This window comes from Nannobrachium achirus (assembly GCF_963921795.1).
Source record: "Nannobrachium achirus genome assembly, chromosome: 18".
NCBI lineage: Eukaryota > Metazoa > Chordata > Actinopteri > Myctophiformes > Myctophidae > Nannobrachium > Nannobrachium achirus.
In genome coordinates, this window is record NC_137825.1 from 20,472,135 (window position 1) to 20,485,830 (window position 13,696).

General features: G+C 42.4%; 3 protein-coding genes across 4 annotated transcripts; 1 reads left to right on the forward strand and 2 right to left on the reverse strand.

Annotated features, from left to right (window-relative positions):
• Positions 1–26: 26 nt before the first annotated feature.
• Positions 27–1,465, reverse strand: LOC308303296 (dual specificity protein phosphatase 13A-like; the record flags this gene model as incomplete). The annotated part of the gene is made up of 3 exons (XM_080747635.1): positions 27–238; positions 874–1,091; positions 1,338–1,465. 3 exons carry the CDS (start codon positions 1,463–1,465, stop codon positions 27–29), a joined length of 558 nt encoding a protein of 185 aa, XP_080603761.1.
• Positions 1,466–2,416: 951 nt separating this feature from the next.
• LOC308302960 (dual specificity protein phosphatase 13A-like) lies at positions 2,417–4,964 on the reverse strand (the record flags this gene model as incomplete). Its single annotated transcript, XM_080747279.1, has 4 exons — positions 2,417–2,640; positions 3,867–4,084; positions 4,351–4,378; positions 4,862–4,964. 4 exons carry the CDS (start codon positions 4,962–4,964, stop codon positions 2,417–2,419), a joined length of 573 nt encoding a protein of 190 aa, XP_080603405.1.
• A 1,088-nt stretch (positions 4,965–6,052) lies between these two features.
• On the forward strand, positions 6,053–13,210 carry samd8 (sterile alpha motif domain containing 8). 2 transcript variants are annotated; one of them, XM_080748067.1, is made up of 6 exons: positions 6,053–6,236; positions 7,817–8,388; positions 9,535–9,630; positions 10,212–10,329; positions 11,351–11,501; positions 11,763–13,210. In XM_080748067.1, exons 2-6 carry the CDS (start codon positions 7,832–7,834, stop codon positions 12,065–12,067), a joined length of 1,227 nt encoding a protein of 408 aa, XP_080604193.1. In that variant the 5' UTR covers positions 6,053–6,236; positions 7,817–7,831; the 3' UTR covers positions 12,068–13,210. The 2 variants fall into 2 exon arrangements, with proteins under 2 accessions (XP_080604193.1, XP_080604194.1); XM_080748068.1 differs by lacking the exon at positions 6,053–6,236 and having other exon boundaries at positions 7,538–8,388.
• Positions 13,211–13,696: the final 486 nt, after the last annotated feature.

Sequence of the window (13,696 nt, forward strand, 5' to 3'; positions counted from 1 at the left end):
TACACGTGTGAATGGCCCCCCCGACGTTAGAGGAGACAGCACGTTCTCTTTTTTCTCGTCAACTGAAGATCAAGGTCCAACAGCAATGCCAGGAAGTTCTTATTGGGATAGATTGGTCTCTTTTGGACCAGTTTCTGGAGGGCCCGCTTAAGGGGCATGTGGTGGTAGATTATCAGGTACGCTAGCACCAAGGTAGATGACCGGCTCATTCCCACGATGCAGTGCACCAGAACCTTTCCTGCAGAAGGGAGAAGACGAGAGGGACGTGAAGGACAGATTAGCGAGGAAAGCTCCCGTCTTATTAATATCATACATGACTGCCCGCTTCAAAACTGTGGCCTTTCTTTTCCCCCTCTGTGAGCTAAAAATAGAGTCCACAATTCATTGCCTTTGTTCATTTAAGGTCCCTTTGCAGACTGGGTCTGGCTGTCACATTAATCCCCGTCCTGTCCTCTGCTTGAAAGCAACTCTGAAAGGAGCCATGGTTACATTATAGACTTACATTCTGCAAGGTAAGACCCTTATTATTACTGCTGGCTGAAAATAAGGTATTCCTGTCACACCGTGCCATTATAAGTTGTTCTGGGTGCTGTAATGACAGGTGACTTTGAAAAGACAGTATGGGGATGCCAGGATGTCGAATGAATGGGGTTTATTTAAGATTCATATAGTGACATAAAGGATAAAAGTGATGTGCGGGAAATTGGAGTGAAAAAGGTCATATTTTTGCATCAGATGACTCTGTCAGACTGCTTTATAACTGCCGGACTGCATGATAATTGGGATTGTCCGGTGGATGATACAAAGCTGTATAGTAATTGAAATGATGTACATATCATTGCATTATAAGAACGATGTCTGAAGAGTCCCTACCATCAGGTGATTTCAGTGCTTTATGAATGAACTCGGCGGCAGGTTTGAAGTATACGTCCAGGTCAAAGTGAGTGGAGTCATCTGCTGGAATGCCAAGATAAACAAAGTCGTTGCCATAAAACCTTTGGTCCCCTATGCTGCCTTTCTTGGAGTGAGCAGCGTTTAAAACATGAGTGATACCTAAGTTCTGCAAGGCTGCCTTGTTGTGGGCTATTGCCCTAACAAGACAAAGAGAGAAAAAATTCTGTTGTGAATGCCGGGATTGTGTTGTTGCAGTATATTCTTTTCATGTCAAAACAATGCTTTTGTCTACAATAGAACTATTGCCTAAGGTACAGTAGAACCATTATGTAATAAGAGCTTTGAGGTTTGATTTCAATAACATTTGCATGCATGGATTTTTCACGTGCTTGACATGCAAAATGCCGTAGGAGGCATAAATCCAGGAGAAAATGAATACTTACACATTCCCTATGTATATATTGGGCCAGACCTCGTCAATTGGATTGAGCTGTAGTGGGCACGAGTCCAAAACCTTTTGCAAGTCCTTCACAGTTAGGTACTCTTTCCTCTTGTCTCTCTTGGTTGGCATTTTTATTCAAAATCCGCCACTGAAATCAATTACTATAGTCCAAATGTTTGTTGGAATAAAGCAGCCGCTGTCGACTCCAGTGCAGAGTGATCCGAGTGAGCAGGTGTTTATCTGCTGTCACCGGACAGTTACCCAATTTAGTGCTTAACCTAGCGTGTAGCGTTACTCATGCAGGGGGGCACACACAACACAACACACAGCCTGGGCCTGGGGTTTTTCACAGCACTCTGGGACTCTAATTTAGTAATAAACCTCAAACAGATGAATCATCGGATAAGCACTGATAATTGGATGCAATTATGGACAAAATGTTAAAGTGCACTGCTTGTACTGGATCACTGACAGTGTTCTGTGATAGTGCATTTATATAACAGAATATAATTGCTCATGTAGCTGGCTCTCTCTCTGCTCTGACTGCTCAAGGAAAATTGAGCACTTGCAGAGATGCAGAGAAAAGGTTATGCTATCAGCTGCATCCAACAGAAAGACATTCTCATAAGATTGAATACATTAACATAGTGTAATTCAGGGGTCTTCAACAGGGGGTCCGGGACCCCTAGGGTAACTCTGAGGACCCTCAGAGTTACTACAGGGGGGCCTCCAAATCTTTGTGTGATAGAAGAAAAAAAATCTCCATTTTTATATTAACCACTTGAACCCTAGTGTCCATATTCGGAGTCCAAAATAGCAGATCTACAAGCTCACAACCCTTCGCGCTGTGAGGCGTTGTGAGCCTGTAGATTGGCTATTTCCGGCAAAGAGGTTTGGTGTAGAGGGGAAAAAAGAACAGTTTATTATGTATTAGCGGTTCAAGTGGTTAAATATTTGAAAACACAAATTAAACGAATGAAACTATATGGAATCTATCAAAAGGTTGTGGGGGTCCCTGCTTCATCTCTCTCTCAACTAAGGGGCCACTGGCCTGAAAACGTTGAAGACCCCTGGTGTAGTTTATGGGTAACATTTGCTTGTGTCTTCTTCTTTAGACATTGTGCTTAATTTCATGTCCAGAGCAAGAAGCTGTTTCAGGAATCCTCTGTTTGGAAAGATCCACCTGTGTTCCTTGATCTTCTTGATGGCATCCAGGAGGGAGTAATGATGGTGGATCATTAGGTATGCCAGGACCAGGGAAGCAGACCTGCTCACCCCAACAGCACAGTGGACAATGATCCTAGCTGCTGGACAAGATTAAGCCTAGGCTAAAGCATCAATTCATCATTATATCCATCATATCGTCGTTGTCGGGTGAAAACCTTACATGTCCAAAGCCGTTCGTTTTGCATTTTTCATTTTAAAAATGATTTAAACTAGTGAAAACAGCCGATCTACAAGCACACAACGCCTCGCGCCGCGAGGCGTTGTGTGCTTGTAGACCTGCTGTTTTCACTACTTTTTGTGTGGCGGCCTTAAGCCTCTATCAGAGTCCAGGGTGAAGAGCTATTCACTTCACCGCGTTGTAGTTTCCTAGCTATCACCTAGGCTTTGTTATGTATTTTTAGGTGATAGCTAGAAAACTACACCGTGGTGAAGTGAATAGCTCTTCACCCTGGACTCTGATAGAGAGTGGAAGCAGGGCTTTACTTTGCGAGAGAACATACAAATTTGAAACTCGGAGATACGAGGTTTCCACCCGACAACAACGATATACTGTATGAACCAAACCACATAATATAATAACTAGAAAGTTATATATAGTGTGGTTGCCGTGACTATATTCTACAGCAAGTTAACTGTCATGTGAAGCTCGACCAATACTCGAGTTAGCACCACTCCTCAAATGTTTTTCCTTCAGTTTCCAATTGCATCTGATTTCCATCAATTACCAATGGCATCTGATTCACAAAGAAGTTTATCTAGTGGTGACAATAAAGTTTCCCCATGTTTCCCCAGGATTACATCGACTACAAAGGTTTATCTAGTGGTAAAAGTAAGCCATTTACCATGAGAGGGAGTGGGTTGTTGGCTGATTTGATTTACCACTGTTTCAGCAGTGGTAACAACCCACAACCCTCAAATTTTCTACAACTTCTACCATATAAATGAAAGAAAACACAGTTGTAACTTGCAAGGTTATTTAGTTACAATCAACTGCAACACCACAGTGGGCGGGGTCCATGAGCCAACTCAAGGTTGTTGGCTGATTTACCACTGTTTTAAGCCAATCAGAATCCAGTATCTGAACATGTGACCACAAAAAGTGGTAGAAATAAAGTTTACCCAGGACTACAGTGTGTTGTCCTGTCGGGCAACCACACTAATAATAATAATAATTATTATTAGTGTAATAACAGAACTACTAGTTCTAATAGTAGAACTACTAGTAGTAATAATATAATAATAATAAATAGGTCTACTACTAATAATAATAACAACATCAACACAATGGGTTAGGGCTATTTACCTCCAGGCGTGTCAAGTGCATTGTTTATATACTCGGCAGAGGGGAAGAAATAACGTGAGAGGTCAAAAGATGGCGAGTCGTCAGCGGGCACCCCATGGTAGTCCACGGTGGATCCGTAGAAGGCATGACTGCCCTGACAGTGCATCCTCCCATGGGCAGCGTTCAGAACATGAGTGATCCCCAGCTTCCATAAGACGTAGCGATCATTGGCAACTGACCTGTTTGTATGTACAGGAAACAGCCTGGTTGAGCAGAATGACACCTTCCAGGACCTGGAAACCTATTATCTGTGTCTGTTGTTGAAACACAAATGGCCCAAAACCAAAGAGCTGTCAGCACCCCAAAGAGAACTTGAATTAACTTTAACCTTCTTTAAACCAGTGGTTACACAAAATAGTCAACACAAATATCTGAAATGACACAGATGCTTTGCCAGTTTTATAAGCTGTTTTTTTTTAAAGAACAGACTGATTTCAAAACTTACATGTCTCCAATGAATAGGTTAGGCCAAACTAGGGATGCGGTATCGGTACTCGTGGTATCGGTACTCGCCCCGATACCGGCCTATTTTGCGGTATCGGTACTCATCCGATACTGCTCACAAAGCGCCCGAGTACCCTGTGATTTCCGCCACTTCGCCTTTCTCTCTCTCTCTCTTAAAGTATCAAAAGTAAAAATACAAAATGTTTGAGCATAGCAGATCTAGAAGATCATGCACAGTACAGGAATTTCCATGGGCTAAACCTGAAAAAAAAAGTAAAAAGTGTGGCAGTGGTGCCACGTTCTGGGAAAGCAATGCAATTAATGTGTTATATACAGCCAGAAAATGAGGAACATCTGATATAAAAAAAAAAAAAAAAAAACGTAATTTAAACACATTTTGTATTATTAATTGTACTCGTATCGGTACTCGGTATCGGCGAGTACTCAAAATGAAGTACTCGTACTTGTACTCGGTCAGCCAAAAAGTGGTATCGGGACAACCCTAGGCCAAACTTCATCCACAGGATTGCCAAATCTTTTGCCACCATACAAAACTTTCTCCAAGTCCTTGACAGAGGGAGAGTCTGGGGAGATATTCTTTTTCTGGAGACTCATGGTGACTGACCACTCTCACAGTACCCCGCAGAACACTTTGATACCATTAAAACGACCTATTTGAGTCTTGTGAGCTTCCTCTAGCCACCATTTACAAAGACCTGTGGGGCTTCACTGCAACCATGTTGGTATAGTGACAAGGACAGGTGTCCTTAGCCCACTCTAAATTTAAAAGAGTGACCCAGAGACACAACGTTTTTATTTCGCACAATTTTGATAACATTTCATCATATTCATGAACACATTCTGTATAATACCGTAGTTACAGACAGATGAGTAACATTGTAGAGCTCATTTCATTTTTGTTTGGGGAAAAAATCTACACATTCCCTGCTAAACAGTTTGCACTTTGCACAGATGCTGTAGTACATCCTTCTGGCCACTAGACGTCACTGTATCCCAACTACTGACAACTATACCAGTGGATTAGCTGAACAGTAGTGTAAATAAAGTGGTAATGACACGCGCAGCCTACTCAAGTACTGTACTTAGTAACTACTTACTACTTCAAAGTGCTTTTACTTCTACTCCACTACATCTCGGATCCAAATATTGTACTTTTACTCCACTACATTTATTTGAAAACCTTTTTGTAGAATTAGTTTTTTTATTACAAAACATACATAACATTATCCACTTAAATCCTATACATTTAGGCCATTTGAAAATAGCCGATCTACAAGCTCACAATGAGTCGCAATGTGACGCATTGTGAGCTTGTAGATCTGCTATTTTCAAAAGATTTATGCACATTTGAAAACTTGAAATGGGACATATATTCTGCTATAATGAGTATTTTACTTTTGGTACTTTAAAGTACATTTTGGTGCCAATACTTTTGTAGGCTATACTTTTGTCATTACTGGACCTTTACTTACCTATTTCTACATTGCAGTATCGATACTTTTAGTTACTCAAGTAAAACAAACATGATGTGATGTGAGTACTTTTCCCCACCACTGCCAGTGAGTGGACCTAGTGAGGCGAGGTTAGAGTGGACCAGGCTGATGAATACCGTTGTGCGCATCACTTCGGGGTATTACGGCGGTGTGTTGTCAACACAGTAATGCCAATGCTAACCAGAGAGGAGGCAAAGGCGAAATGATTTCCAATTCCATCAAATCTCCACTAATCATTCCAACACATTTCAATAGGATTTCATCACCAGAGCCGTGCAGTGAGATGCCATACAGCTAGCGAACTGAAACAACAGCTAGGCTTTGGTTTGCTTGCATCATCAGCTCCTGTTACATCTGAACTGCGGTGATAGGGGTGAGTCCACCTTATTCAACAGCGCCAATAGATAGCAATAGCGTCGTTAGCATGCTAAATTAGCCTTTAGTCACAGTGGATTTCAACCCCTTTCCACGTCCAAGGACCGTTGTTTATTCGGCATTTGAGCCACGGACCACCGTTTGATGAGATTTAGCATCTCAGACAAGGATTTTGTCCACGATTCCATGCTGTATTGATGTTGGTAGTACCATAGGAGAGGCCAACGTTGATCAAAAGACAATTATTCTACATTATCTAATTGTGTAGTCTGGTAAATTAAGTAATGTAGATGCTAAACAATAATGTAACTCTTGAGAGTGTAAAAATGAAACCTTAACGGGTCCATTTGGTTTGATTTTACACAAGAGTTAAAGATCTATAAGGGTCCATTTGGACACCAACTCTCCATCATTCATTTAGCTGGGGACCATCTGGAACCCCCTCAAGGACTGCCTGGTGACAGTGGTGAGATAGATGGGGGATGTTTTGTTTTGGTCGGTGGGAGTCTCATGATCTCATCTCAGTCCGCCCTAATAGGCCAGGGCCCATATCATTAATTTGGTTCCATTTGTACACTCTGAGTTACATACCCATAAGGGTCCATTTGGTTCCTAACTATTTAGCTGGGGGCCCCCTGGGGGTCCCCGGACCCCACTTTGAGAACCATACACCCAATGTGTCATTATAGACTAAAAACATGGCCTGCTACTGCTGTTCAGCTTGTTAGCCTGTAATACAATATAGTTACATCCCGACAGTAACATGCTTTTACACAGTAACTAATGGATGGACAGTTTCCGGTGCTTGGCATGACAAGGCTTTACTGTACTAGAACACTGACTCACTCAAGCACGCCTGCCTGACTGATGACTTTCAAATGGAATGTTATTTAAAATATAAAGGTGTGGTTTAATCTGTGGTGATAATGATGTCCTTATAACATATAGATAGATAGACTAGAGACACACTGCATGTTGACATATTATCGACCATGTAGGTTTCATATCGATATGCCACCCTAGGTTCGTTGACCCCAGGTTGAGGTTGAGCTGCTTGGATGAAGTTCAGGTGAGTAATAGGATTTGGGTCAAGGGGCTGCTAGACCAATAAGTCCACTAAGAGCCTACCGGTATTTATGTAATGGGTTGGCAACTTGGCATCCCAGCACTGTCTCTGCTCTCTCGCCTACAACATTATTGGTGTCAATGGTGAATAGACGGGTGTGGTGTTCATCGTGTCAACATAACAACCCTTGCACAGATTCCATTTCCCAATGTGTGTTTCCTAATCCTCAGCCTGACTGCACTGGTCAGCACTTGTCTTCTTGACTTCTTCTGTGTAAGAATGTATCTTTTCTGTCTATGTTGCTGACTTGCTCCAATCACACTGTATCCAGTATTGCTGATTCATTGGAAATAATGTGACTAAAAAGAGCTTACTTCCCTCTAGCCTTCTCCTGCACGCTTGTCAGCAAATCAGTGAAACTGACATGACATGACGGATGATTCCAAACATTTGATAAGCAGTCAGGCACTTACTTACGTGGAATGATTTCTTAAATTGTTATTCTTTTACAGTGTGTGTGGAGGGAAATGGACCAGCTGAATGTCCGCCGGTGGACCACCAAGCATGTGGCAAAGTGGCTGAAAGACGAGGGTTTCTGCGACTACGTGGACCTGCTGTGTAACAGACATCGCCTGGACGGCACCAGCCTACTGACCCTCAGCGAGTATGACCTCCGCTCGCCACCCCTAGAGCTCAAGGTTCTGGGCGACATTAAGCGCATCATGATGTCGGTCCGCAAACTCCAGAAGCAGAACATTGACGTGCTGGAGGAGCTGGGCCTGCCCTTTGACGGGCAGAGCCCCACGGGCGCTGGAGGTAGTTTGGACTGGCTGTGCAATGGAGAACAGGGCAGAGACTGTGACAACGCCGACACGGCGCCGGTCGGGGAGGAGTATCACCAGTACACCAATGGAAAATATAAACAGCAGACGAGGCGCCTGGACCCGGAGTGCTGGAAAACTGTGCTCAGCTCTATCTATGTGGTGTTCGTCTTTGGGTTCACGTCCTTTGTCATGGTCATTGTCCATGAGAGGGTGCCTGACATGCGCACTTACCCGCCCCTACCAGATATTTTCTTAGACAGGTGGGTTATCACGTTTGGTGTGAAGACACTTGGGGCCGATGCATGCTCCACTTTTAGAGACAAATTTATTTCGGTTCGGGGAGTCACAAAATCTTGCTGGCACCGAACAGCCGAATTAATGACGGTACCCGAACCTCTGAAGTCTGAATGATGTCATATTCTAGTTAAATAAATTTGTCTCTAAAAGTGGAATATGCATCGGCCCTTGGCCTGCTCTGGCAAGTCCTCTAAAATGTAAAGAACACAAACATTGTATTTCATGATAACAGGAGTAAGCTCTCAAATGGAACAATGAAATGTTTTCATAGTGGAGCAACAAACAGTTGCGTTGCATTTTTAATAATATGTCATACCATCATTATAATAATAATACATTTGATTTGTATCACTTTATATTTGACACAAATCTCAAATTGAATTATACTTTCTATAATCCTAGCGTCTGTTCTTGTATTGTTCTTTTTGACTGGCCTAGTTTGAGTTACAGCTGTGACTTGTTTATGGCCAGTATTGATGAAATTGGGTTGCTGATAGCAAGAAAATGCCAGATAGCTTTTAGCAAGATGTCATTTCACGTCACATTGTCCAGGGTATCTCCCACTTCAAGTGGTAGTGGTAGTTCATAAAGGCTGACAGATTATTTCTTAAATTGAGGTAAATAGCTTGGGTTGTAGATTATGCATGAATTGTGTGATAACTCCTAATTGGATATTTGCCCATAAAATGATAGTGGCACTGGATACACTGTTCTCTGTGGCGTTCCAAAGGGGTTCTTTTAAAATGTAGAGATTTAGTTTGGTAGGCTATTTAAAGTTTGTTTGACCTTTTTTAACTATTGTTTGCTCATTAACTAATCAGTTGGTTGCCAAGTCTTCTTACAGTAGTTTGCCAATGTGGCGGCTGTGGCTCAGAGGGTTCAGTCCCCGGCTCCTCCTCCTGGCTTTGTGTCGAAGTGTCCTTGAGCAAGACACTGAACCCCTAACTGCTCCCGATGAGGGTGGTACCTTGCATGGTTGCCTCTGTTGTCGGTGTGTGAATGGGTGAATGTAACGCACATTGTAAAGCGCTTTGGATAAAATGCAAAAGAAATGCAGACCATTTGTCATCTACCATCAACGGATTTAAACCACTTATTTCTGTTAACAGTGTGCCTAGAATACCGTGGGCCTTTGCCATGGCCGAGGCATGTGGAGTGATTCTCTGCAATATCTGGCTGCTGGTTCTGCTGCTGCATAAACACAGGTGGAGTAACATCACTGCCAAAACCATTATAAATCACCAGGCGTTTATGTTTTTCCATTTCACTTCACCGTATCACTTCCCACCGGAAAGGATTAAGCTGCTAGATGTGTATGATGTCAATTAAAGGGGAAAACCACCCATTTTCAATATTGAACTATGTCATTAATATACCTTAGAGGAGTCCCCCCCCCCCCCCCCTTCTGTGTTGCCTAGAACTGGAGGTTTGATTTTGGGGCTTGTATTGCAAAGTACACCGGTGTGATGTCATCATTGGGTGATTTGCAATACAAACCCCAAAATCAATCCTCCAGTTCTAGGCAGCACAGAAAGGGGGTAACTTTTTATTGATTTTTAACTCCTCTAAGATATATTAATGACATAGTTCAATATTGAAAATGGGTGGTTTTCCCCTTTAACTACTTTCAACCTGACATCCCTATTTCTGACATGTCATTAATTTAAAAAAAGCAGATCTGCAAACTCACGGTGCGATGTGTTGTGAGCTTGTAGCGTTTTTCACAGTTTGTTGTACAAGAAAGTGTTTAAGATAATAAAACTGAGGTTTTACGGGTCACTTGCAGGTCGATTCTGTTGCGGCGCCTGTGCAGCCTCATGGGAACGGTGTTCATGCTGCGTTGCATCACCATGTTCGTCACCTCACTGTCTGTCCCGGGACAGCATCTGCAGTGCTCAGGAAAGGTACCGTTGGCTTTAGGGATGGTCCGATCAGGTTTTTTGGAACCGATCACCGAGCACCGATCACAAAAGTTTGATCACCCGATCCCGATTAATCACCGATCCGATCAAGTTATTATTTATATTTTCTAAATGTTAATGTTTTAACTTTATTTCATTCATTCACTCATGAATTCATTTATATATTTGCCTTATAGTTATTTACCAGCATTACGATGTATTTATTATCATAGCAGTAACTAATTATTCCTTCAGCACTGTGGAAATCAATACCCCAAAATGGCCTCAAGTGGGCATACTGAACGGCTGGTTGATCAGATGCACCGATCCGATCGGATCGGTGAATTTACCTTTTGATCTAAACCACCGATTATCGCCGATCATGCTTTGATCGGCCCGATCCGATCCATTGCCGATTGATCGGTAACATCTCTAGTTGGCTTTCCCTAATCCCTTCAACCGCCAATGACTCTCAAATCAGATGGACGTCTGGAATTTCATGGATTCGTAAAAGTGTCAACAGCATTGTCATTTAGGGATGAGACGATATGACAATGACAATGACATGTCACAATTATTGTGTCAAAAGTGATTGCCATTAGCGATATTGTGATAATCGAAATATGCTTAAAACTTTAAATGCCACTTTTGTTAAAGTGAATGCCCAGAATCCCTATTCTGGGGGTAACGTTTGCCAAAAATAGACGATCTATCTCACAACACATTGCAAAGCAATGCGTTATGAGCTTGTAGATTGGCTATTTTTGGCGAATTGTTGTGTAAAGTGAAATAAGAGTACCAAATGCACTCTTTAACGGTCTGTTTTATCAAGTAGAGGGTTTAAGTGGTACTGAATTTGCAGCTCAACAAGCTATTCATCCTATTGTATGACAGAGGAAAAGGTCACGATAAATTAAAATCTCTGCAATACTATTATTTTATTACGTAATTCTTTATCACGATAAAGTATAATAACGATTATCCTCCCCTTCCTATTGTCATTTCCCTCTTCTCTCAACTCCAGATGTATGGCGACATGTGGGCCAAACTGCACCGAGCGTTGGCCATATGGAGTGGCTTTGGAATGACCCTGACGGGAGTTCACACGTGCGGTGACTACATGTTTAGTGGTCACACTGTGGTCATAACCATGCTCAACTTTTTCGTCACAGAGTGTGAGTGGTCTATACTATTATATGCACCCCCGTATTTAGAATGCTATTTTATTTTATCAAGCAAAAAGTTGTGTACATTTTGTACCGCAAATATTGTACATTTGCTGCCACCCAGTGTCCTATATCAGTACTACAACAAAAATAAGCACAATAAGGTGCTTTGTTGTGTATTGTTTTTGCAATGGGACAGGGGGTTTTCATTTTAAATGCGTGTCCAAACACCAGTTCCAGAATTCTAACATGTGTTCCCCTTTTCAACAGACACTCCAAGGAACTGGCACTTCATTCACACCTTGTCTTGGGTCCTGAACCTGTTCGGCATCTTTTTCATCCTGGCCGCCCACGAACACTACTCCATCGACGTCTTCATCGCCTTCTACATCACAACCAGGCTCTTCCTGTACTACCACACCCTGGCCAACACCCGGGCCTACCAGCAGAGTCGCCGGGCCCGCATCTGGTTCCCCATGTTCTCCTTCTTTGAGTGCAACGTCAACGGGCCTGTCCCCAACGAGTACTGCTGGCCCTTCTCCAGACCTGCCGTGATCAGGAGGCTGATGGGGTAGAGGCACAACATTCACAGACAGACACTGCAGCGCCTGTGCTGTTCCGACTACACACTACACAAGTTGCCAACCGTGGTGGTATGTGATGTCTTCGTTAATGCGACTTCCAGAGTAGCGAAGACGACTTATGTGATCCTATCAGTGCCATGGTCTTAGTGGGTACACAGAGCCATAACTCCTCACGTTCCGGGACTTAACGCTGCTTGTGCCCTTCCCCTGTCGGTATATCGAGGGGAAATAAACGAAAAACCCAACAAACCTCTTGTTTTTTTAGAAACCTCATCAGTTCTTGTTGCCTCACTTGAAAAGTGAATGGAATGCAGTGGAATCCCCCCCCCCCCCCCCTCCCAAGAAAAGGGAATAAACTAAGGAAAACTTTCCCATTGTTAATGTACAGTGTTAGAGGAGCTACTGCAATCTTCAGGCCCTGTCGATTTGCTGGTTAATCTGGTTTAGGGAAACCACAAGAGCAAAATTCTCAGGCGTTATCTTACCAAGTCCTATTCTACAGTTTAGTAATGAAAATATTGTTTTGGATTGTTAAAGTTTGGATAGGTGCACATAACGACACACTTTTATTTGATTTTTTCCCCTTTTATAATTCATCACCAAATCGATCTACCGTGGACCACAGAAAAAGCAATGCATATACAAATGATTTACTTTATATTGTTGCTGACTTCTGATAGCAATATTACACGTTTAATATTGTACAACATTAAGCAGTGCAAAGATGACTGTATTCCATACAACATCTTAACATACTTTTTGACAGTGTCACTAAATACTTAATGAGTCATTAATGGCTCATTACAAGCTAAACAGCAGACCTTTATTTTATTTGTTTGTATTGCTAGGTTGTCCTGCTTTTTCTACCTAACTAAGACCAGGCATGACCATGAGAATATGAGAATCAGCCAAAAATATGGAATGACAGAGGTACTATTGTCTTAAAATATCATTCCTTTTGCCAATTAGGCCAACTGAAATGTTATACCAAGTTTGTCTGCTTAGTAAATATTCGTATTCCACTAACTTTGTTCAGTATTGGGTAGCTGTGGTGGTGTTTTTTTTTAAATTGTAAACGACTTTAGTCCAATTAGAACATATCAGTATATCGTCGTTGTCGGGTGGAAACCTTGTATGTCCAAAACGGTTTGTTTTGTATTTATCATTTTTAAAATGATTTAAACTAGTGAAAACGGCCGATCTACAAGCACACAACGCCTCTCACCGCGAGGCGTTGTGTGCTTGTAGATCGGCTGTTTTCACTACTTTTGTGCGATGGCCATATGACGAAGCAGTGCTTTACTTTGCAAAAAGATTTACAAATGTGAAACTTGGGAGATACAAGGTTTCTGCCCGACTGTGACGATATCAATCTCGGCAATAGAAGACTCAATGGCGGCGGCAGTGGCTCAGGAGGTAGAGCGGCCGTCTTGGAACCGGGTTTGATCCTTGGCTCCTCCCATGTTGTGTTGTCTTTGAGCAAGACACTGCACCCCTAACTGCTCCCAATGAGCAGGGCTGACTTCACTGTCTGTGTGTATGTGAACGTGTCTGAATGGGTGAATGTGACGTACATTGTAAAGCGCATTGAATGGTCTTCAGTAGTCGTCGACTAGACAG

Coding starts and splice junctions, on each gene's coding strand:
- samd8 (XM_080748067.1), top strand. CDS start 7,832: ATGGACCAGCTGAATGTCCGCCGGTGGACCACCAAGCATGTGGCAAAG. Junction 9,631..10,211: donor CTGCTGCTGCATAAACACAG/GTGGAGTAACAT, acceptor GGTCACTTGCAG/GTCGATTCTGTTGCGGCGCC. Junction 10,330..11,350: donor ATCTGCAGTGCTCAGGAAAG/GTACCGTTGGCT, acceptor TCTCAACTCCAG/ATGTATGGCGACATGTGGGC.